Consider the following 24010-nt stretch of genomic DNA (forward strand, 5'->3'; position numbering starts at 1 on the left):
CAAATTAACCTGTGTTGTACATAAATCATGAATCTCGGATGATCTTTGTCACAATCTCGAGTTTTGCAAGCCCCCCAGTGGGCGGCGCTTCCGACGGCGGGTCACCGGCAACACTACCGACCGTCTCGTACTGAATGATCTAGTGTTACTATAGATAGTTTTTGTGGTCTTGTATTGACTAATGTTTTATGGAAGAGTCTCGAATTTCTCGAGTTCGATTAGTTTTTGAGTTTCGCAAAAATCTCCCACATGCCAAATTTGGTTCCATTTGCTTGATTAGTTCTCAAGTTATAAGGAAATTTGTATTTCGTTTGTATAGGAGCCCCCCCTCTTAAAGTTGGGAGGGGTCCTAATTCACCATAGAAAATATTCATGCCCTAGACAGCCACGTAGCCAGAGGTGGGGGCCAGGAGCCCTATCTTGGCTCCTAATGCATTATATACATATCTTTCTGCTTATAAATATAATACATCACAATACATTTAACGTATTGTAGTTCTAAACGCAAAAATATGCATATAAAACAGTTAAAATCAAAATTGGGCCCCCGGCCCCCCCCTTCTGGCTACGTGGCTGGCCCTAGAAAACTTTCACATGCCAAATTTGGTTCCATTTGCTTGATTAATTCTCGAGTTATGAGGAAATTTGCATTTCATTTGTATAGGAGCCCCTCCTTCCTAAAGTGGGGAGGGGTCCCAATTCATCATAGAAAAAAATTGTATCTCCAAAAACACCCACGTGCCAAATTTGGTTCCATTTGCTTGATTAGTTCTCGAGTTATGAGGAAATTTGTATTTCGTTTGTATAGGAGCCCCCCTCTTAAAGTGGGGAGGGGTCCTTATTTACCATAGAAAATATTCTTGCCCTCGAAAACTTTCACATGCCAAATTTTGTTCCATTTGCTTGATTAGTTCTTCAGTTATAAGGAAATTTGTATTTCAAGTGTATAGGATCCCCCTCCTCCTAAAACGGGGAGGGATTCCAATTCATCATAGAAAAAAATTTTGTCTCCAAAAACACCCACATGCCAAATTTGGTTCCATTTGCTTAATTTCTTCTCGAGTTATGAGGAAAATTGTGTTTCTTTGGCACAGGAGCCCCCCCTCTTAAAGTGGGGAGGGGTCCTAATTTACTATAGAAAATATTCTCTCCCTCGAAAACCTACACATGCCAAATTTGGTTCCATTTGCTTGATTAGTTCTCGAGTTATGAGGAAATTTGTATGGAAGCCCCCCTTTTAAAGAGGAGAGGAGTTATAATTCCCCTTATAAAGAGGGGAGGGGTCTCAATTTACCATAGAATAAATTCTTGTCACCGAAAACACCCACATGCCAAATTTTGTTCTATTTGCTTGATTAGTTGTCGAGTTATGCAGAAATTTGTGTTTCATTTGCATGGGAGCCCCCCCTCTTAGTTGGGAGAGGGGTTTCTAACCATCACTAAAACCTTTCCTGGCCCCAAAAACCTCTACATGCATATTTTCATGCCGATTGGTTCAGTAGTTTTTGATTCTATAAGGAACATACGGACAGACAGACAGACAGAAATCCTTCTTTATAGGTATAGATTTAAAATTTGAACTGTATTGAATTTATGAAAATTTAAAAGTCTGCGTCTTGCTGCTCTCAACAAAAAGACGTAAAAAAGGAAAAATAAGGCAGATGGAGAAAAAAGGAAAAGAGCACAAAGGAAAAAGTGACAAAAAGTGGCAAAGTAACACTAAAAAAAGAGGAGACTGGACAGAAAAAGATGAAGAACTACAAGAACAAATAAATTAAAAAGCAATACAAAGAAAGAAAACGAAAAAACGGGTAAGAAAATTAGAATTAACAGGACAGAAAACCAGGAAAATACGATAAAAAAGTTGGAAAAGAAACAACTACACCTGTAAAGATGGTGTTCGCCTCAAATCCGGCAGAAACAAGACGATCAGGAGCACCGCGAGCAAGATGGTTAAGATCTGGCAAGAGATCAGGCAAAGAGTACTCGGTGTCCGAGGAGTTGGAGAGCGGTAGCCCTCAACCGAGTTACATGGAGAAACTTTGTTCAACAGGCTTTGTCTTAGGACGGCAAACCACCTAACGGAACAGAGACAAAAAGAAAAACGGAAAGGAAGTATGGGCAAAACGGAGAAAAACCGGAATAAAAAGTGGAAAAACGGAGCAGGAAAACAAAAAAAAACAGAACAGAAACGACGACGTAATTTATGTTCAACGTCAAGTTCAATTTTCACTTTAAATGCACATCCGATTTTAAGCCAAGTTTAAGTTTTCATGTCCAATTTGATTTCAATTTTAGATTCAATTTTAAGTCAAATTTGTACCCTGATTTTAAGCCGAATTTCAAATACATTTTTTTTTCAAGATGCTCCACTGATCCCCACACCCTGAAACTCACATCTAGAGCCCCCTGTTAGTAGACACTTACTAACAAAATTTAATGCAAGGCAGAGTAAGATTACCGTTGAAAAATTCAGCAACAGTTGATAAATCCGATTCGACTCGATCATTTACAATATACCAATATATGAATATTAATGAATGAATATTAAAAATAGAAGAGGACCTATATTGCTTCCTTGCGGTGCTCCAATATTCATCGGGCGCAAAGTACTATGAACACCGTTTATACCCACAAATTGTTTTCGATTTGTTAGATAGCTTTTCATCAGATCTTTAACGACTCCTCTTACTCCGTAAAGCATAAGTTTTTTTAGTAAGATTTCGTGGTTTATGGTGTCGAATACTTTTTTAAGGTTGATGAATAAGCCTCTTACGATTTTCGTCGATCAGTTTCATATATAAATTTATCGATTAGCTTTATAATAGTTTTTAGTGTCCAGTCTAGTTCCAAGTCCAATTCTAGTTTAATTTCAACAGTGATTTTAAATCTAATTGCACTCGAAAATCCGAAGCATTGACTAGCCCGAAGAAGGCGTGTTCGACAAAGCAGAGCAGTGAAGCAGTAGACCCAGTTCCTCATGATCCTCTCGGCCAACGCTCTCAGTATTGAGATTTCCAACATCTGGTGAATCACGTTGATGCCAGTTTCTCCGATGGCAGGATAAAATCGACGCTAGAACCAATCTACAATAGGAAATGATATTGGAGAGTTTTTAGACGAATTCACCGAAAACTTAGCTCGGTTGGTGCGTAGATGACAGCACCGATTCTGCCGAACATCTTTAGTTCTTTCAGATGGTGCCAAAGACTTAGTGAGAATAAATACTACTTCTACGAATGCCTGTCTTTGGACGATCTTCCATAGAAATTCTTCGATATAGTTGTCCATGGCGTCCGAGTGGGATTCTTTCTGGTGCTCACTGCACTGGTTACGTCCCTTCGGTCAGGATTTTCCCATTTCAAAATCCGAAGTATTTATGATACCCACCGTTGATGATCTATGCGAATCCACGACAACACCGTGCTTGGATTGCTCCAGAAGCATTTCCGGGAATACAATCTGCGGTAGCTTTCAAGGGTTTCCTAAGGTGAGTCCCAATGACAGTGACTTTCAGTTCGAGTTGATTCGTTTATCTCCAGACGCAAATTCGCAGCGCAGGTAAATGTTACGTCTTTACGTACGTACGTCAACGATGATCCCAGCAATTTGGGGAAACTCTACCGAATATTCGTCAGCATTAGCATTCTACAACTATTGAGTCGACGAGGACAAGCCACCATGAGCACAGAAATTGCCGGTCATTCTTCCTTTGGCAACTGGTCTTGGCTGTAGCTTAGAAATAAGGAAGCAAACAAAACAGAAAATGTTCAAATGGAACGGAACCGAATTGGACAGCATCAAAAAGTCAAACTTGATTTTTAAGGTCGCTGCTATACGGTCAAATGAATCATTAATGGAGATTTTTATTGATATTCTGGAGATTTTCTAAAAATTTATTGAAAGTTTACTTGAAGTTTTTGCAAGTTTACTTTACATTTATTTCGAAGTTCTGAGTTATTCGAAATTTTCTATAAATATATTTTTCCCCAGCTTTCATGGACCCAGATTCATGGACTGGAAAGAAGTAATTTTCGTACCTGAACGGTTGCAGTACAAGAATAAGGGAGAGTGCAATAAAGAGTAAAGAGTAAAGAGTAAAGAGTAAAGAGTAAAGAGTAAAGAGTAAAGAGTAAAGAGTAAAGAGTAAAGAGTAAAGAGTAAAGAGTAAAGAGTAAAGAGTAAAGAGTAAAGAGTAAAGAGTAAAGAGTAAAGAGTAAAGAGTAAAGAGTAAAGAGTAAAGAGTAAAGAGTAAAGAGTAAAGAGTAAAGAGTAAAGAGTAAAGAGTAAAGAGTAAAGAGTAAAGAGTAAAGAGTAAAGAGTAAAGAGTAAAGAGTAAAGAGTAAAGAGTAAAGAGTAAAGAGTAAAGAGTAAAGAGTAAAGAGTAAAGAGTAAAGAGTAAAGAGTAAAGAGTAAAGAGTAAAGAGTAAAGAGTAAAGAGTAAAGAGTAAAGAGTAAAGAGTAAAGAGTAAAGAGTAAAGAGTAAAGAGTAAAGAGTAAAGAGTAAAGAGTAAAGAGTAAAGAGTAAAGAGTAAAGAGTAAAGAGTAAAGAGTAAAGAGTAAAGAGTAAAGAGTAAAGAGTAAAGAGTAAAGAGTAAAGAGTAAAGAGTAAAGAGTAAAGAGTAAAGAGTAAAGAGTAAAGAGTAAAGAGTAAAGAGTAAAGAGTAAAGAGTAAAGAGTAAAGAGTAAAGAGTAAAGAGTAAAGAGTAAAGAGTAAAGAGTAAAGAGTAAAGAGTAAAGAGTAAAGAGTAAAGAATAATGTATAAATGTCGGTGGTTGACTTCCTTTAAGAAAAAAAAAACCGGTAGGCGCAATGAACTAAGATTCAGAAAGTATATTTAAAAATGTCTCTTTTTAATGGGTTACCAAACTAAAAACAGAACCGATCGTTGTAAAATAAAAATAAATGTAACCAATCATTTTCTACAAGTATGTTTAAAATGAATTTTACGTCTCCTCGATTACAAGATATTACGCAGTCTAATGACGTGAAACTCATATGTTTGAATCAGTCTAGGTTTCTTAAAGCTTTTGCAGTATAATTACACAGTTTGAATGCTTTACATAAAACCTTAAAAATAAAAGTAAAACAATATTACGGAGTTTCCACCTATTTAGAGTTCCAAGCGAAAATTATTAGCGTGGTTATTTTCTGCGTTTACCACACATGTTTGCAGTTTAGCAATTTGAACAATCAGTTTTTCGTTATTGCTTGCCCAATGCACCCCTCCTTGCTTGACAAGCATAGTTTCAGTGTATTTAGTAAGCACAGGATAATTATTATTAAAAAACGGATTTGCGTAGGACTCGTAAAGTTGCTGCAAGGTACAATATCATGTACTGATATTTTTATTTATATATTGTGTTGGCCTATAAATTACGTTTAAAACACGACTGAATTTGAGCAGATCGATATTTTTCTATTTTATCACTAGTTTCAGCGAATATAAAGGCCAAAATTGCTACGGACATGACATTGGCAGGCCGACCAATATATCTGATGAAGTGTTTGGCACTTTATCCTGTTTTGGAAGGTAGCCAAGGGACTACGTTATCAACTACTATACCGTACGGAACAAATGCAGAGCCATTAAATCCATTCCTGAATGGAGCTAGTACGCGATGAGCGGTTTGAAAGGCAAACACTTTTTAACTTGAGATCAACCGAATTACCGTTTCTTTACGGGGAGTCGCTGTCTTGAACAGGCATTAGAACAAATTCGATGGCATTCTCCCAAAATTTCTTTTTAATTGATGATATCCACTTGAATATTTGTCAGTTAGTGATTTTTGACGGTTTCATATTAAGTTGCATGCCTGTCAACGTGCAACTGAAATTGTTGTAAATTTTTACATGAAATACTTCGAAATTTGCTTTTAAGATCAAGCTTTTGGTAAAACAAAATGATGTTCAAATATTATTGGTTTTGCCAGGAATAAGACCAAACGTTGCACAGCCCTTCTCCCTACATCGTCGGAATTAGTTGTCATCCTCCCCGCAAACTGAAGTAAAGCTGTACGAAAACCAATTTCCGGCACCTATTCTACCGCCCGAAAGCTGGAGGTGTTTCGGTGCGAGCCCATGAGTAAATATTGGTACAATTTTTCAACTTTTGACAGCGGGCACCGCTGCTGCTGGCTGCCGTGGGAAACTTGTCGGCGCACTCGGACCTTTTTTTTCTCTTCGTGTCGGCCGAAAAGTTCCCGCCGAGCCAGTCTAGCAAACGAGCCGGTATGGGTCGCTAATAAAACCGCTTATTAAACATTAATCCCAATTTTGCTCCGTTTCTTTCGAGGAATCGATTCCATTGAGGGAGAAGACTTTACCGTCCATTTCTGTGGTGGAGCAAAAAAAAACCTTAACCGCCGTTGTTGACTGACGGGATTAGAAATAATATCGTTTCTGGATAGATGGGGTAATCTACAGCAACAAGCCAGTGTTCGTCGAATCCGCCGAAAGGGTCTGTACCTACGCGAATTACGCACATGGGATGATGTACATTTTGGTTTCATTGTTTTCGGGGAAGAATGATGGCGTAATATGGAAGCACGTTTGTGGAATTTAGTTATTAGAAAACCTTCGCTCAGGCCGAGAGTTATATGGTAGCAATTTGTTAAAACAATTCCAATAACAAATTAAAATAATGGCAATCAGCGTCATTAATACGTAGCCATTTCAAATTTCCCAACCTGTAAAGATTGAGATCAACTGGACAATACATCCTGCCCGTCTAAAACAACACAATTATTCATCGTACATCAAATGGTAAAATTGTCTTTTCTGAGTACAGAGTCTATACCTAGTGATAAGATTTATCATGCAGAACCGCAAAATCTCATTATTCAAGTCCGATGAGTTGACTTCCGAGGAGGTCATACAAAAACCACTTGCCACGTGATTGGAGAAAACCACCTGCTCAATCTCCGGCCGTTCAATCTCAATCTAGCTGGCGCAAATGGACGCAACCCAAACGAAACACTAAACTAAATGATGGGTCTGGCACAGCTTGACCAGTGCTATAGCCTGTTTGTGAAATGAAAACATTTCTTAATGGGCTTCGAATTTAGTTTTGTTTATGTTTAGGCTGGTTCGCTTATCCAACGCAGACAATCGTCGACCTCGGTTGCAAGGACACCGTAACGAAAATGCTTTGCTGTGAAGAGGTTGGAAAAAATGAGAAAGCCTTCTCGTTTTGATTTTTCTTGTACGCTTTATGTGTCAACTGGGTTTTGCTTGCCAGCAAAAACGCTTTTCGGTTAGCCGACAGACGTTCAGTTTGTTAGCAAATGATGCCGGACAAACACGCATATCCTGACTACCTCTAATCTAAATTAGAGTCGATCGAATAGAGCAAATGGTTCTCGAACAATTTCGTTTTGGGTTTCCGTCGCCCGGTCCTCGAACAATGTTATAGATTTAGTATTGAATGCTTTTTGTCTTGATATGCTTGTTTCTAGCAATGAATGAGACGTAGTTCACATCGATTCAATTTGCTGGCTACTTGTGATGTCGATCTGAATCGCCCTTAGATTGCAAAAAGCATTTTATTAGAATTAAAAAGCCATTTTGTTTTAAAATTGGGTTCTACCCTTCCGTCATAAAAACAATCACTCGTTGGGCATAAATGTAAAGGAAAACAGATTTATATCGTTGACGTTTTCTATTAAAGCGAAAAGTTGAAAATATGTTGTCACTAGTGGCAGACATGTACATGAAAAACATGAAAAAATGTTGAACAGTATTTGCTAAAAATATTTACGGTGACTGTATTGGCGTACCCCAGTTATATAACCTTAATAATTGTCGATTTGTATTCTATACTCTTTACTCTTTACTCTTTACTCTTTACTCTTTACTCTTTACTCTTTACTCTTTTTACTCTTTACTCTTTTTACTCTTTACTCTTTTTACTCTTTTTACTCTTTACTCTTTTTACTCTTTACTCTTTTTACTCTTTACTCTTTTTACTCTTTACTCTTTACTCTTTACTCTTTACTCTTTACTCTTTACTCTTTACTCTTTACTCTTTACTCTTTACTCTTTACTCTTTACTCTTTACTCTTTACTCTTTACTCTTTACTCTTTACTCTTTACTCTTTACTCTTTACTCTTTACTCTTTACTCTTTACTCTTTACTCTTTACTCTTTACTCTTTACTCTTTACTCTTTACTCTTTACTCTTTACTCTTTACTCTTTACTCTTTACTCTTTACTCTTTACTCTTTACTCTTTACTCTTTACTCTTTACTCTTTACTCTTTACTCTTTACTCTTTACTCTTTACTCTTTACTCTTTACTCTTTACTCTTTACTCTTTACTCTTTACTCTTTACTCTTTTTACTCTTTACTCTTTTTACTCTTTACTCTTTTTACTCTTTACTCTTTTTACTCTTTACTCTTTTTACTCTTTACTCTTTTTACTCTTTACTCTTTAAGCTGTACTCTTTACTCTTTTTACTCTTTACTCTTTTTACTCTTTACTCTTTTTACTCTTTACTCTTTTTACTCTTTACTCTTTTTACTCTTTACTCTTTTTACTCTTTACTCTTTTTACTCTTTACTCTTTTTACTCTTTACTCTTTTTACTCTTTACTCTTTTTACTCTTTACTCTTTTTACTCTTTACTCTTTTTACTCTTTACTCTTTTTACTCTTTACTCTTTTTACTCTTTACTCTTTTTACTCTTTACTCTTTTTACTCTTTACTCTTTTTACTCTTTACTCTTTTTACTCTTTACTCTTTTTACTCTTTACTCTTTTTACTCATTACTCTTTTTACTCTTTAATCTTTTTACTCTTTACTCTTTTTACTCTTTACTCTTTTTACTCTTTACTCTTTTTACTCTTTACTCTTTTTACTCTTTACTCTTTTTACTCTTTACTCTTTTTACTCATTACTCTTTTTACTCTTTAATCTTTTTACTCTTTACTCTTTTTACTCTTTACTCTTTTTACACTTTACCATCTTTTGTACGCTATATGTCAAAATTCCTTAGTTTTTAATTTCTATGGTAAAGTTTTTTGAATTACAGCAGTCCTGCAGATGGAATAGAAAATACTCTCACTAAATTGTGCTATTTTTGTACAGGTTGTATCTCATGCTTCTGATTATCTAGAAAGTTGCGGTCTTCAGGAAGTTTGTTCACATGACTGTCACATTGAATATTGTGCAGAAAGGAGTTCAGAATTTTCTCAACGTACAACGTTAGTGTAAATGCAACAAGGTCGCATATACATTTGCACCGACCCTTCAAAAAATCTGAACTGTTCTCCAGACCATCTTGGAGGTGACAATCACTTGAGCAGCCGGCCCGAAGACTACAACTTTCTAGATAGTCCACAACACAAGACACAGCCTGTTCAAGAATATTACTTGCACGCTAGCGTCACGTAGTGAGACAATTTTCCACTATTTTACTAGTCTATTTTGTACACACCACCGCCGCGACATATTCTGCTGTTCTGATGGTTGAGATCACTTTCAAAGGCGCTCCCGAAAAGTTGTTGCGAATGTATCCTCTCCTTAAGGTAGGTTTCCGTTAAAACTATTATATCGAAGTTCGCAATAAAAAGTCATTAATTTTGGTCCCAAGTCCGCGCACGTTCTGGTAGTAAATCAACAGTGGATCAGAGTTCTGCTGTAGGTCAGGCACAGACCAGGATCATTCATGATACAGGGGACTGCATAATCGAAAGTATTGTTGTAGGAGTTGTTGCACTTGCCCGGTTTGAAATTCTGGGAGCCCCGTTCCGTACACCCACACCCAGGATAGGGAATACTGTAGTTCGATGGCTGGAATGACTTGATTACGTAGGTAGGTCGAGGGCTACGATAATACCGAAATTGCCTCAGAAGTCGGTAGAGATGCGGTGAGCTGCCAACAATGGCATGCAGCGTCGTAGCGTGCGTAGGGCTTGCATTTCAATAAAGCATTAGCAATCACTTAAAATCGACTGATTTTAGTTATTTTCATTCCACGTTATTAGTTGATACCCGAGCAGGAGCGAAGAGCAAAATAATATAAAAACAATATCAAACTTTGTTATAATGGTATATTTTGTTATTGAATAGATATGGAGATACATTGATAACACATTTTGTTATTGAGTAGATATATAAAACAGTGGTTGTAAGATGAGTTTAATAACTGATTTTGTTATCATGTCTTATTTTGGCCTTAAAATGATATTCGATATATTTCATACAATTTTTTTTATTGATTAAAGAGATTTTAGATTATAAATATTTTATAAAATGATTTTTTAATATCTCATATACTACTGCATTTGTTATTCAATACCTTAATAATACTAAAATATGTTATTCTAAACTCTGAATACAGTCTTGTTATTGCTTTGTTATTCAAATAACACAAGTAGTTATTCTTTTGACCTTAAAGGAGTAACATTTTGATATTATTTTTTGTTATTTTACCAACTATGTCAGCCAAAGCAAGACCAAATTTTGATATGAGTTATTCGATTTCCAATAACACATTTTGTTATTATTTTGCTATTCGCTCCTGCTCGGCTATGCATGCAGCAGCCATGGCGAAGACAGTCAAAGAACTACGCTCGATGCTTTGTTCGTACTGCCAGCGCCCGTAGCAAAGAAGTTGTACATGGTGAAGGCCACGAAAGAGTTGAATAATATGCCGAAGTCTATCTCTGGATAGGCCATAGCGATGGTTCCGGTGAAACGCTGTGAATCCACCTGGTAGGGCGTCGAAGCATTTTTATATGTAGAAGGCTTGAAACGTTGGATTTATTGGATTTAAGGAAAATTTGTGTCATTGTTATTATCCTTTGTGTTTTTTCTTCGCCTTCCGAAATTAGTCCGCTTTTCCAATACATGGGTTAAGTGCAGCAAACTATTGGATAAGGAGCTAATACGAAAAAATGATAAACCTGGAAAGAACACTGATTTAGGAAACGAGGGGGTGCCAAATTGGGTTTCCGCCAAGGGTGCCACAATGTCACACTACGGCTCTGATGGTATGCTATGTCAAGCGGGTCACGATTGATGGAGAGATCGATGTGTGAAGAGACGCTTCGGTCACAGGAAATAAATAATCACATTTGCCAGGGTTTCCATGTTGGAGGCTTCGTTCCGTACAGCTGCCCGAGAGGCCCGAGACGACTGATGTGCGCTGGCAGCAAGAGCTCGACTGGCAGGAGGAACAGGAGCCCCCTTGATGCTAGAAACGTTGCGTCCCAGCATCGGATCGGCCGAGAGTGGAGTGGTGGTGTGCTCGTAGAGTCAGAAACAATTCCCGAAGATCCTAGAGCTTCAACTGGATCCGGAGTCGTCGCAAGAATGAGTATGATCCGTGGAGTGATAGGTGATGCGATGAGTGATATGCTCCGTAGACTCCAATAGGAATGTGCGACCGCCTTAACGGAATCACTCAAAACTGTCTTTATTGGAAACATTGTTATTCGGAACCGTCTTATTCGAAGGATTGCTGTATATGTGTGTTCATCATTTCATAAAGATAATCACATATTATTCAAGTCATTTACTGTAGGAAATTTTATTTCGATTGGGTCAGAAATAAGTTTCAATCAAAGCCTCATGAAATACTGTAGTGGATCTAAAAAGGGCCCTTTGGAATGCTCCTCGTTGCCCTGAAAAGGACGGTTTTAGTTACGAAGGCCCTTGCAAACGGAAATCAGCACTTTTTATTTTGTTTTTCTTCCTCTCGCTCCTAAACATTTTCGCGTTTTTTTACTGTGACTATTGTACACCCTTCTCGTCGGTATTGAATCTTCCTCTTGAAGCCGCTCGCTGCTGCTATTGCTGCCCGACGTAACGTTTGACGTAGGTATGCTTTTGCCAACAGTTTGAGTAGAAAAGTGCCCTCTTACTATTTAGTGTTTTCGTAGAAAAGAACCCGTTGCAAACCCTGTGGCAGCATTTATAGCATTTCGCTGCCCTTTTTGCAGACTAACTTGGCAGGTTTAATAGGTTATCATAGATAATCGTTCGACTTTTGAGAATGATTGACGGAAACTAGTATGAAGGTCTGTGCCTAGCGGCACGAACGAGCAACTCACGTAAGTAAAACTACGAATGCATGTTCAATTCGAAAAAGCTTGACATTTTGCAAATGTGTGTCACGCAAATTTTTAATTTACTATATTGTAAGAAATGTTTTGAAACATTCCTGTAAATTTGACAAGAGAAGACAAGTTTAAATTTCCTAAATACCCGTGCTCTGTAAATCAGTTTTATCTGTTTTTTAGAGATTGTAGTTTGCCTAAGAGTTTGATTAGGCCACTATCATACTTCTTCTGGTGATTGTCGATGATACCGCATTTTGAAATTTTTTATGTGATTTGCAACATTAGTCAACTTTAGGTAACTTGTTTGAAACGATTGTTAACTGGTTAACTGGAATGTTAAGGATTTTGCTTGTAGGCGATATATTCACGGCTTCTTGACTAGTTTTTGACATGGGGTCAATTACGATGTAGTGGTTAGCTCTCACGCCGAGGACTCGGGTTCAAATCCCAATTCCGCAGAAGTCACAAATGACTTAAGCTGTACAAGCTGACTAAAGGTAACTAAAAATAACGCTTTCAGGACAACTTTTTGACGGCTTACCAATTTCTTAAGGGATTTTCAATGGATTCTTGACGACTTCTTAAGGACTATTTGATGTCTTCTTGGCGACGTGTTGGCGACTGCTTGGAAGGTTCTTGATGACATCTCGACGACTTTTGGTCGATTACGTGACGACTTCTTGATGACTTATTGAAGACTTCTTGTTGACTTTTTAAAGTCTTTTCGATGACCTTTTGACGATTACTTAACAACTTTTGACATCATCATGGCGATTTCTTGACGATTTCGCGATAATTTCTTTCTTTTCTAATTTTTCAATAATTTTTTGACAGCTTGACGGCTTCTCGACTATTTCTTGACGACTCCTCAATGATTTATTGATAACTTTTTGGCGACTCTTTGCCGGTTTCTGGACGATTTCTTAACGACTTCTTGATGTTTTCTTGACGACTTCCTGACAATTTTTGAAGATTCCCTAAAACTTCTTACCGATTGCTTGAAAGTTTCTGATGATTTTTTGACGACTTCCTAATGACTTCCTGTCATCTACTTGCCGATTTTGGAAATAAACTGGCGATTTCTTGACGACTTTTTGATAAGTTATTGACGACTTATCGATTACTTCTTCCAAACTTCTTGACGACTTCTCGACGATTTATTGACGATTTCTCGGCGACTCCATGACAACTTTGTGGCGGTTTTTTGGTAACATCTTGACGTCAATTATTGATGATTCTTTAACGATTTTCTGACAATTTTTGATGATTTCCTTAATACTTCTTGACGACTTTTTAATGACTACTTGAAAGCTTTTTTGACGACTTCTTGGCGATTTCTCGACGGCTTCTCGATTACTTCCTGACAACTTCTTGATGACTTCTTGATGACTTGTTAACGGGAAATTAGCAGTCATTAACTTTTCGTCGGAAAGCCCAATTTCGGAAGCAGTTTTTGGGCGCATGACAGAGGCTCTGTTTTCAAAAATAAGTTATTCTTCTTGCCAATCTGAACACAGAGAATATATTTTCATGAACAGATTTTTTAGTTCAAACAAAATGACTGCTTTTCAAATTCACAAAACTAATGACGACTCATTTCACCTTAAAGATTTTTCGATGACTTCCGGACGATTACTTAACAATTGTTGACGTCTTTTGGCAATTTCTTTACGACTTCCTAGCGATTTCTTGGCGATGACCTGACGATTTTTTGACATCTTTATGACTTCTTGACAGTTTATCAATGATGTCTTCATGATTTTTGGACAATTTTTTGATGACCTCTTAACGACTTTTTTTTGTACTTCTGGAAATTTTCTAAAAATTTGTTGATGACTAATGATTTCCAGACTACTTTTTGATGATTTCTTGACGAGCTTGACGATCGCTTTATGACTTCTTGTCGATTTCTTGACGGCATTTTGACGTCTTCTTGATGACTTTTTGACGACTTCTAGACAACTGCTTAAAAATTTCTGATGACTTTTTGGAAATTTATTGACGACTTACTGTCGACTTCTTGACAACTTCTTGGTGGTTTGCTGACAACTTCATTACGACTTCTTATTGATTTTTAGACGTTTTCTTGACATCTTCTTGACGTATTTTTGACATCGTCTTAACGACTTCTTAACAAGTTCATGATGATACCTTAAAGATTTCACAATCTATACCTATAAAAATGGATTTCTGTCTGTCTGTCTGTCTGTCCCTATGTTCCTTATAGAACCGAAAACTACTGAACCGATCGGCGTGAAAATTTGCATGTAGGGGTTTTTGGGGCCAGGGAATGTTCACTCGATGGCAAAAGACCCCTCCCCCCACTAATATTGGGGGGGGGGGCTCCCATACAAATCTATGCCTATAAAAATGGATTTCTGTCGGTCCTATGTTCCTTATAGAATCGAAAACTACTGAACCGATTGGCGTAAAAATTTGCATGTAGGGGTTTTTGTGGCCAGGGAAGGTTCTTATGATGGTTAGAGATCCCTCTCCCTACTAAGAGGGGGGGCTCCCATACAAATCTATACCTATAAAAATGGATTTCTGTCTGTCTGCCCGAATGTTCCCTATAGAATTGAAAACTACTAAACCGTGAAAATTTGCATATAGAGGTTGTTGGGGCCAAGGAAGGTTGTTATGATGGTTAGAGACCCCTCCTCGCACTAAGAGGGGGGGGGGCTCCCACACAAATGAAACACAAATTTCTGCATAACGCGAGTACTAATCAAGCAAATGAAACAAAATTTTACATGTGGGTGTTTTTGGAGACAAGAATTTTTTCTACGGTGAATTGAGACCCCTCCCCACTATAGGAGGGGGGGGCTCCTATACAAATAAAATACAAATTTCCTCAACTCGAAAACTAATTAAGCAAATGGAACCATATTTGGCATGTGGGTATTTTTGGAGGCATGAATTTTTTCTATGATGAATTACGACCCCTTACCTTTTTAGGAGGGGGGGGGACTAGACAAATGAAATACAAATTTCCTCATAACTAGAGAACTAATCAAGCAAATGGAACCAAATTTGGCATGTGGGGGGTTTTGGAGGCAGGAATTTTTTAAATGATGGTTTGAGACCCCTCATCCCTGTGGTAAGGGTAAGGACTCTCATACAAATAAAACAGAAATTTTTGCGTAACTCAAAAACTAATCGAACTCGAGAAATTTTGGACTCTTTCATAAAACATTAATCAATAACAAGACCACCGAAAACTATCAATAGTAACATTAGATATTTCAGCGCGAGACCGTGTCACAGGCCGCGAGTGTTGCCGGCGACCTGCCGTCGGAAGCGCCGGTCACTGCGGGGGGCAACCCCCCGTAGAAATCACCTCTATCTAGGTTTATTTATTTTCCTAGATCTACTGACCTCTATTACTTTCTTTCAGTTGGGTCACCTCTGCGAAATGGTACTTTTTACAAAAAGATTTTCCGTGAAATGGTACATTCCGCCTAAGGTTTTTTGCGAAATGCTATTCTGCGAAACCCTATATTCCGCGTTATGCTCAACCGAGAATTGGTGTTCCACAAAATGATATTCGGCGAAATGGGGTTTGTAATGATGGCGAATATTTAAATGCTATCCGCTTTATTTTATCAGGCTAAGCAATTGGGGGAGTTGTTTTCTACTTTACTGTGAGGAAAATTTGTATATTGAAACACCCATGAACTCCCCAGGAACTTGCAAAACTCGACATTGTGACAAAGGTCATCCGAGATTCACGATTTATGTACAACACAGTTTAATTTTTAGCAATACGGAGTTTGTCGGGTCAGCCAGTAAATATATAAATATAACATAATTAATGATTTCTTGGTGGTTTCCTGACGGCTTACTGACGACTTTTTAGCGATTTGCTTAAGATTTCTTGCCAAAGAAGTCGGTGTTTTGATGACTGTTTGACGACTTTTAATAAATTGAGAGAGTTTCTTGGTGACAATTTTACGATTTTTTAAGACTTTTGACGACTTATCGAAAATTTGTTAACGACTTCTTGATTTTTTCTTGACAACTGGTTGCCGATTTCTTTACGACTTCTTGATGTTTTCTTGACGACATTTCGACGTTTCCTTAACGTCTTTTTTACGACGAAATCTAACGAACCTAAACTGACAAACTTGTTTTACATTCAGCAACAAAATGCTATCAACTTCCACACTACACTTCCGCATTAGTTTCCATCGTCTGGTAATATTATTGTAATGAAGTGTTGATGATCGCATCGAAATGTGTATATGCATATGAAGGTAATAGGTAATATCGCTAGCATTGCAGAAACATTAAAGAGTCGACAATCTTGTGCTGTTTTGTTTTAGTTTATGAATGGGAAAACTTATTTATAGTTTCATGGTAGACTAAATACCACGCAATCCGTGCGTTGCCTACCAACGAGATATGACCACAGCCACTTGGCGATCCTGTCAGTACAGCCAATTTTATTCGGCTTATAGAAAAGCATTTTATGGTTTACAGTTAGCGAGTACGGCTTTTAAGTCAGAATTCATCGTATCTTTCAATGAACTGACAAAAAAGTTTCGTGTTGTTTTGTACTAGTATAATTCCGATAAGCGGCAAATACTGTCTTGTTCACGATAGTCTTGAAAACCTACGACATAGCACACGATGATCATTGATCTGACGGTGTTTCAACCTATTCTGGCCAAGGCCGGCGCTAGCCAATTTGTCGCTCCACGCAAATTCTCAAAATGGCGTCCCTAGAATAAACGAAAAACAGCCGGCGTTGCTGTGTGCAGACATTTCACTACCTACACACTCGCAAACGCGCACAGTCTCGTAGCGTCTTTCTGCATAACCACTCACGAAGCAAACAACTCGTGAGCAGCCTGCTACCCGTGACTGCTTGTTTTGCTTGAGGGAAGCGCCGGCCCTGATTCTGCCGATTAACGCTGGTCACTGCGAAACGTTGATCCCAATAATTTATTTAATGCAAATGCCCACAAAGTCACAAGTTTGTCGATTCTCACTAAGCTTATTTCAATAATTGATGAAAATCGGCCCTGCCGTTTTCAGTTTTAAGTCCAGTTTTTCAAGCACCGCATAAAAACCGTAATTTTAGGGAATAAAAAGCTATCAATGCCAGTTCAATGGCCCCATCAATCCATTTCCAACTTAAATATGAGGACGATAAATAATATTTCATCCGGTTGATTTGCAATTGTTGAACCAATTCTGATAAATATGCAATTGTTACTGAAAACGTGTATTCGGAAACTTCTTTTATTACGATGTCAGTGAATTGAAAATGAATTCGCTTCCTAAAAAAACATCAATATCTCCGTTATTAATTGAACATATGTCCAATCAGTCTTTTTACGTTGTGAATCTAAATTGGAAATAATAACGAAATACAATTTTTTCCGCCCATAGTAAGTAATCTAATTTCCATCCAGTTCCGGAGTGAACAAATACAACCCAGCGCAGTTTGTATGTGTGTGTGTGTGTTTGGGTTTGCAAATAGGTACGCGGACTCAGTCCGGTCGCACGCAGAACGAACGTCATGAATGATCATCAATATGCAGCAAAGTAATTAATTCCGATGAATAGTCACACTCGAATGCGTTGTTGCGGAGAACGGTTCAACCGTGAATGAAAACAATCCATATTGTTTTGAAAAAAAAATACCACCATATGTGTGTGTGTGTGTAATGAAACTTGTGCCCGTTGTCGTTTACCGTCAGTGAGTGGGTGAAACATGATTTCCCGGAAACGAAATAAATAAAAGATTTTCCACAGCAATGACTTTCCACTCGGGGTAGTAAAAACTGAACGCCGGTTGAGCCTGCAGTTCATCATTTGTTCGCTGTAGGGTGTTGAATTACAACGAGGTTTTAAATTTACTGCCAGTGCAGTGACCACTACTGGCCGGACCAGAGAAAGCCTTCAACTGATGGTGATTTTCGTGGCTGGAAAGCACCGGTTTTACACCCGACTCACGACACGACAACGCCTCATCATTGCTGTTTTGACCATGGTGGGTTGAGGTTTACGAAAAAAAAATATTATTTATTTTCCAGACTGTTTGTAGATGATCGCCCGACACTCCCATCAACCGGCTTTTTTTTATTTCAGCCCAAGTCATTTTTTGTTTGGATGAGTGCAAACTTCGACGGTCCGTGTTTGTTACTGTTTGTTTGCATTCGAAGCGAATTGAATTCGGAATCGATAGCACCATTTCCCATGGGGAAAATGCGAACCGGAACCGGTTAAAAGCTGATGCTTTGATTTCGCATGGTAATTGTTTTTTTCCTCTCGACGCATTGGGCATCGCATCGGTTTTATTGCAATTGGAAAACTTTAACAGCCCTTCAACTTTAAACTGCAAACGAACCGACAGTAATAAACCTGTTGAAAGTTTTTTTTTCCGTGCAAAGGGCTCGGAACATGTTTTTATTACACAGCCAGATAGTGGCAGAATGCGCCTGCAGAATGCACTTTAATGCAACGAGTTATTCGAATGGCTGTACGACCGTACCTACATCGGCGCATTCAGAGGGAAAACTTTGCGTGCCATTGACCATGTGACCAGCACTCCCTGCTTCAAACTTTGTTAGGACTAGAACACGAGCAATCTACTGTTTAATATTTCAAATATGTGACACCGCAGACTGAAACTGGAAAGTTTTGGAAAGTTTTTCCTGCTTTTCTGCCTGTTGGATGCTAACGAGAACGTTGCGTTGGGGAAACCAAACTTGTTATGGTTTGGAAATTGATGCATTTTTGCTAGGTGCTACCGAAAGTTCTAGTTTATGGAAACGTGTTTTCAATTGTTTGTGCCGTCGAATCGTTGGTGTACATTTTTTTATGAGCTAATAGAGCTTAATAGAGTTAATAAAGTTGTGGTGAATTCTATATTGATCCATCTAAAGCAAATTCTAAGAATAATATTTGTGTGCCTCCCAATATCTATATCTAAGGAAAAACGAATATTCTAAAAATACTAGCGTATAATGACAGACCATGAGCCTTGTATATTAAAATTTTATTAAAATATACAAGAAAAAGAATTGGTCCTAAATTACTCCTTTGTAGAACATGAGTAAATGGAATCTTCAATATAAAAATGGATTTCTGTCTGTCTGTCTGTCTGTTTGTCTGTCTGTCTGTCTGCCGGGATGTTCTTTATAGAATCAAAAACTACTGAGCTAATCGGCGTGAAAATTTGCATGTAGAGGTTTTTGGGGCCAGGAAAGGTTTTAATGATGGTTAGAGACCCCTCCCCCCACTAAGAGGGGGGCTTCCATACAAATGAAATACAAATTTCCTCATAACTCGAGAACTAATCAAGCAAATGGAACCAAATTTGGCATGTGGGTGTTTTTGGAGATAACATTTTTTTTCTATGATGAATTGGGACCCCTCCCCACTTTAGGAAGGGGGCTCCTATACAAATGAAATACAAATTTCCTCATAACTCGAGAACTAATCAAGCAAATGGAACAAAATTTGACATGTGGGTGTTTTCGAGGGCAAAAATATTTTCTATGGTGAATTAGGACTCCTCCCCACTTTAAGAGGGGGGGCTCCTATACAAACGAAATACAAATTTCCTCATAACTCGAGAACTAATCAAGCAAATGGAACCAAATTTGGCATGTGAAAGTTTTCGAGAGCAAGAATATTTCCTGTGGAAAATTGGGACCCCTCCCCACATTAGGAGGGGGGGCTCCTATACAAATGAAATACAAATTTCCTCATAACTCGAGAACTAATCAAGCAAATAGAACCAGATTTGGCATGTGGGTGTTTTTGGAGACAAAATTTTTTTCTATGATGAATTGGGACCCCTCCCCACTTTAGGAAGGGGGGCTCCTGTACCAAAGAAATACAAATTTCCTCATAACACGACAACTAATCAAGCAAATGGAACCAAATTTGGCATGTGAAAGTTTTCGAGGGCAAAAATTTTTTCTGTGATGAATTAGGACCCCTCCCCACTTTAACAGGGGGGGCTCCTATACAAATGAAAAACAAATTTCCTCATAACTCGAGAACTAATCAAGCAAATGGAACCAAATTTGACATATAAGTGGTTTTGGAGGCAAGATTTTTTTCTATGGTAAATTGAGACCCCTCTCCTCTGTAGAAAGCGAGTTATGACCCATCTCCCCTTTAAGAGGGTGGGCTTTCATACAAATGAAATGGAAATTTCCTCTTATCTCAAGAACTAATCAAGCAATTGGAACCAAATTTGGTATGTGGGAGTTTTAGATGGCAGAATTTTTTTTATTGTGAATTACGATCGCTTCCCCTTTTAAGAGGGGGGCTCCCATACAAATGAAATACAAATTTCCTTATAATTTGAGTACTAATCAAGCAAATGGAACCAAATTTGGCATGTGGGAGATTTTTGAACCTTGAATTTATTTTATGATAGTTAAAGACCTCTCACCCCTGTTGTAGGGGGATATGGATTCTCATACAAATAAAACAGAAATTTTTGCGAAACTCAAAAACTAATCGAACACGAGAAATTCGAGACTCTTCCATAAAACATTAGTCAATAACAAGACCACAAAAGCTATCTATAGTAACACTAGATCATTCAGGACGAGACTGTCGCGAGTGTTGCCGGTGACCCGCCGTAGGAAGCGCCAGCCACTGGGGGGAGGCAACTCCCCGCAGAAATCACTACTGTCTAGGTTTATTTATTTTCCTAGGTCTACCTGGGTTTCCTGGAACGAGAGACAGCGAGTAAGGAGAGGATCGCGAAATAGCACTTTCCACAAAAAAGTTTTCCGTGAAATGGTACATTCCGCTTAAGGTTTTTCGCAAAATGATATTCGGCGAAATGTTGTACAATCATGGCGAATATTACTATCCGCTTTCTGGCTATGGAATGAGGAGACAGGGGAGTTGTTTTCTACTTTACTGTGAGGAAAAATTGCAAATTTGTATATTAAACTACCCATTCCTGGTAACTAGTAAGCATTACCATAAGTAGCAAATCAGCGTATCTGGCATTTTATACTGCACGTTGTTGTATATTAGCTTTTTGACTGCATAGGTGTTGTAAATTGGCATCCAAAATTGTATTCAAATTCTTCGTGTCGGTAATTAGCTGTAAATTAGCATTGTCAGCACTATAAGAAGGTTATCACTAAAGTAGCGGTATATTTTGCCAAAATAGCATTTAAATAGCATTTAAGGCGACTTAAATGCTTATTGGCCTACATTTGAATAGCATTGGTGATGCTTATTGGTTACCTGGGATGCTTTCATAGTTACGTAACTGCCAAAATGAATCATCTAAGGTTGAACTCCTCAGAAACTTGCAAAACTCAAGATTGTGACCAAGATCACTCGAGATTCATGATTTATGTACAACACAGGTTAATTTGTGGTAATACGAAGTTTTTCGGGTCAGCCAGTAACTTATAATTAAAACAAAAAAGCTAAAGTGGTTTAAACAACAGAACGAGATTGTAGAATGCTTTATGTGTCGGAAGTTTTCTTATCAAATTTAAAACAAGCGTTGATACAAACAGAAACTTGAGCTAATATTTTTTAATATTTTTGTTGGAACGATCTTTAAAACAAGTTTTAATATCGGCAGAACAACAAATCACCACTTCGACAAAATTTCACACCCTCAAACAGATATATAGCCTCCCTTCCCAAATAAATGTCTGTCTGTCTGTCTGTATGTCAATCTGTCTGTCCGTGTGTAGGGATTTTCGGGGCCAGAGAATGTTATTATGATGATTTGAGGCTAGAAATGCGTGCATGGTAATTCGAGACCCCTTCCCCTGTGGAAGGAGGGGCCCTCATTCAAATGAAACAAAAATTTCAACCAAATACGCGAATTATCTACTTAACTAAAACACAAAATTAGTATTTCCTGGATAAGAAGCATGTTCTGACAAAAGTTTAAACACCTTTTTAGTCAAGAAATGCTAATGCTTGGATGCTTGAGCCACTCTCAGTGCCACATTATGCACAAGAAGTTAATCTAAGGTTATGCAAGAGAAAAATACTTTCAAACAGAAATAAAAACTTCTACACTAAAAGAAAAACGTCATCGATCCTGCGCCGAACGCATTCTGGTCCTCCAGTACTATTGGTCCTGCCGCTGGGCCTGCCCTGGGCTGCCGTTCTCCGATCCCCTCGAACACCAGCTGACCATGCGTCCATGTTCTAGGCATTAACTGCCACCGCTTATTTCGTCTGACTGAGTCCAAAAACAGATGATGAGTCTGCAAGTTGTACTCCCGGAACTTGTCTAGTAACTGACGCTGCTTAATACTCGCCAACGAAAGACCCCACTAACGGTCTCAGTCTGCAGAATGGAATACAGGAAAGCAGCTTATAGGCAGATGATCGTTGCTCCTCAATTTTGCTTCTACCCGAGACGTTCTTATTTAAACAAACTAAAATCCGATAGATAGAACCTGACCTGCGAATGCGGATCCAACGGATGGGAATTCCGGAAGATAACGGTAGCGAGCAGACGTCGACGAACGGCACCGAAGGTGAGCATAAAGGAGTCGATGTTTTCGGTTGGCAGCGGCAAACGATAAACATATTCGCCTTTGGCGGCGCGCGCACCGATGATAGTCCGTGCTGACCCATAACCTTTGGCAGATAGTAAACCTTGACGCATCAGGGTTTTCCCGTCATGAATAAGGTGGCAAACCACACTGAATGCTTTTATCCTTAGTATAATTTTCGAATGCACGTAAAATTGCACATTTCTTCTCGTCCTAAAAAACCGAAATATCCTTTTCGGCAGAAATGAAGCAACCTACTATACCAACATCATTAAAGAGCAAACAGCTGACTATAAATTAGGTGCTCCGGCGATGATTCAGTACAGTGCCCCATATCAGTAAATTATGCTAAGGAATTCCCGCCCTGTACCGAAAGCTACTAATCCTACCTTATCAATAACACTGGTTCAATGGGATCAGCCGTGGTTCTGACTTGCCCAGTAGAGCATTGTTCTGACAGTTGGCACATTGCCACGCAGGAAGCAACATCAGCTAATATGGCATTAATTGCCAGCATCTTTATTTTAGCACTAACAGTGAATATAGCTTGGGGAGGTAAGCAAAGTTGTTTATTGAATCTAAAGAAGAAATCTATGCGATAAATGATTGCATAATTAGAAAAATATGTAGCGTTTAAAAAACTCTTGAAATAAATTTAAAAATAATTTTAACTTAAAATTTAATTTTAAATAATGAGTTAGTTTCTACGTTCAAATTAAGGCATACCGATTCAAGAAATTTAAAAAAAGGGTTTGTGTATTAGATATTAAAAAATGCATGTGCATTTGTCTAGCGCTCCTAAAAAAAATGTTTTGAATAATGTATACAATTGGGGTATGAAAAAAACGAATCAAGTAATACGTTTTAAATTTTCGTTCTACTCAAGCATGCTTAGTTAACATCAACACTGGTCTCCAGGCGCCTGAACCAGTTTTTATCCAAGGACCAGTGCTCCAGTATCCAACCTTTTTCGGAAGTATGTTTTGGATGCAATGTGAACGCAGCACAATTTCTTGCCAAGACAAGTTACTGGTCGGCTGTATGTTTGAAAAGGTGGTGTGAATCCTTTGCTAATGTAACTACAAAATATTTTTTTGAATTTATAGTCAACGTAAAGGGTTTCAACATCATATGTTACTCCGGAACGACGTTTTACATTCCAGAATTGGAGCGAATGGTGGATGCTAGATCCTTGTATTGCGAGGAGGAAACTCGTAATCCCTTCATAACCGCTGAGGTACAAACCACGACTATACCATGTGGGAATGGAGAAGGCCTGTTTCAATATATTGGATTCACAACAGCTGAAGGTACATTTATACCCTACATTCAGTCTTGCTACAATATCAACATGGAATCTGCCATTTACACAACTCACTCTATTCGAGGCATAGCGATGGAATGTAAGTTTTGTGTGATGTTCGGTT

The 24010-nt window shown here is 38.2% G+C and overlaps 1 protein-coding gene across 1 annotated transcript in view; it reads left to right on the plus strand.

The window, feature by feature from the left end:
- The window catches only part of LOC128739556 (uncharacterized), a 40499-nt gene that overhangs the window by 7262 nt on the left and 9227 nt on the right, over positions 1 to 24010 (plus strand). Inside the window, exons 4-6 of the mRNA XM_053835049.1 lie at positions 22478 to 22565; positions 23470 to 23622; positions 23690 to 23986. Coding sequence (XP_053691024.1) covers positions 22478 to 22565; positions 23470 to 23622; positions 23690 to 23986 — 538 coding nt within the window. The remainder of the gene's footprint in view (positions 1 to 22477; positions 22566 to 23469; positions 23623 to 23689; positions 23987 to 24010) is intronic.

The sequence above is a fragment of the Sabethes cyaneus genome, chromosome 3 (assembly GCF_943734655.1).
Source record: "Sabethes cyaneus chromosome 3, idSabCyanKW18_F2, whole genome shotgun sequence".
Lineage (NCBI taxonomy): Eukaryota > Metazoa > Arthropoda > Insecta > Diptera > Culicidae > Sabethes > Sabethes cyaneus.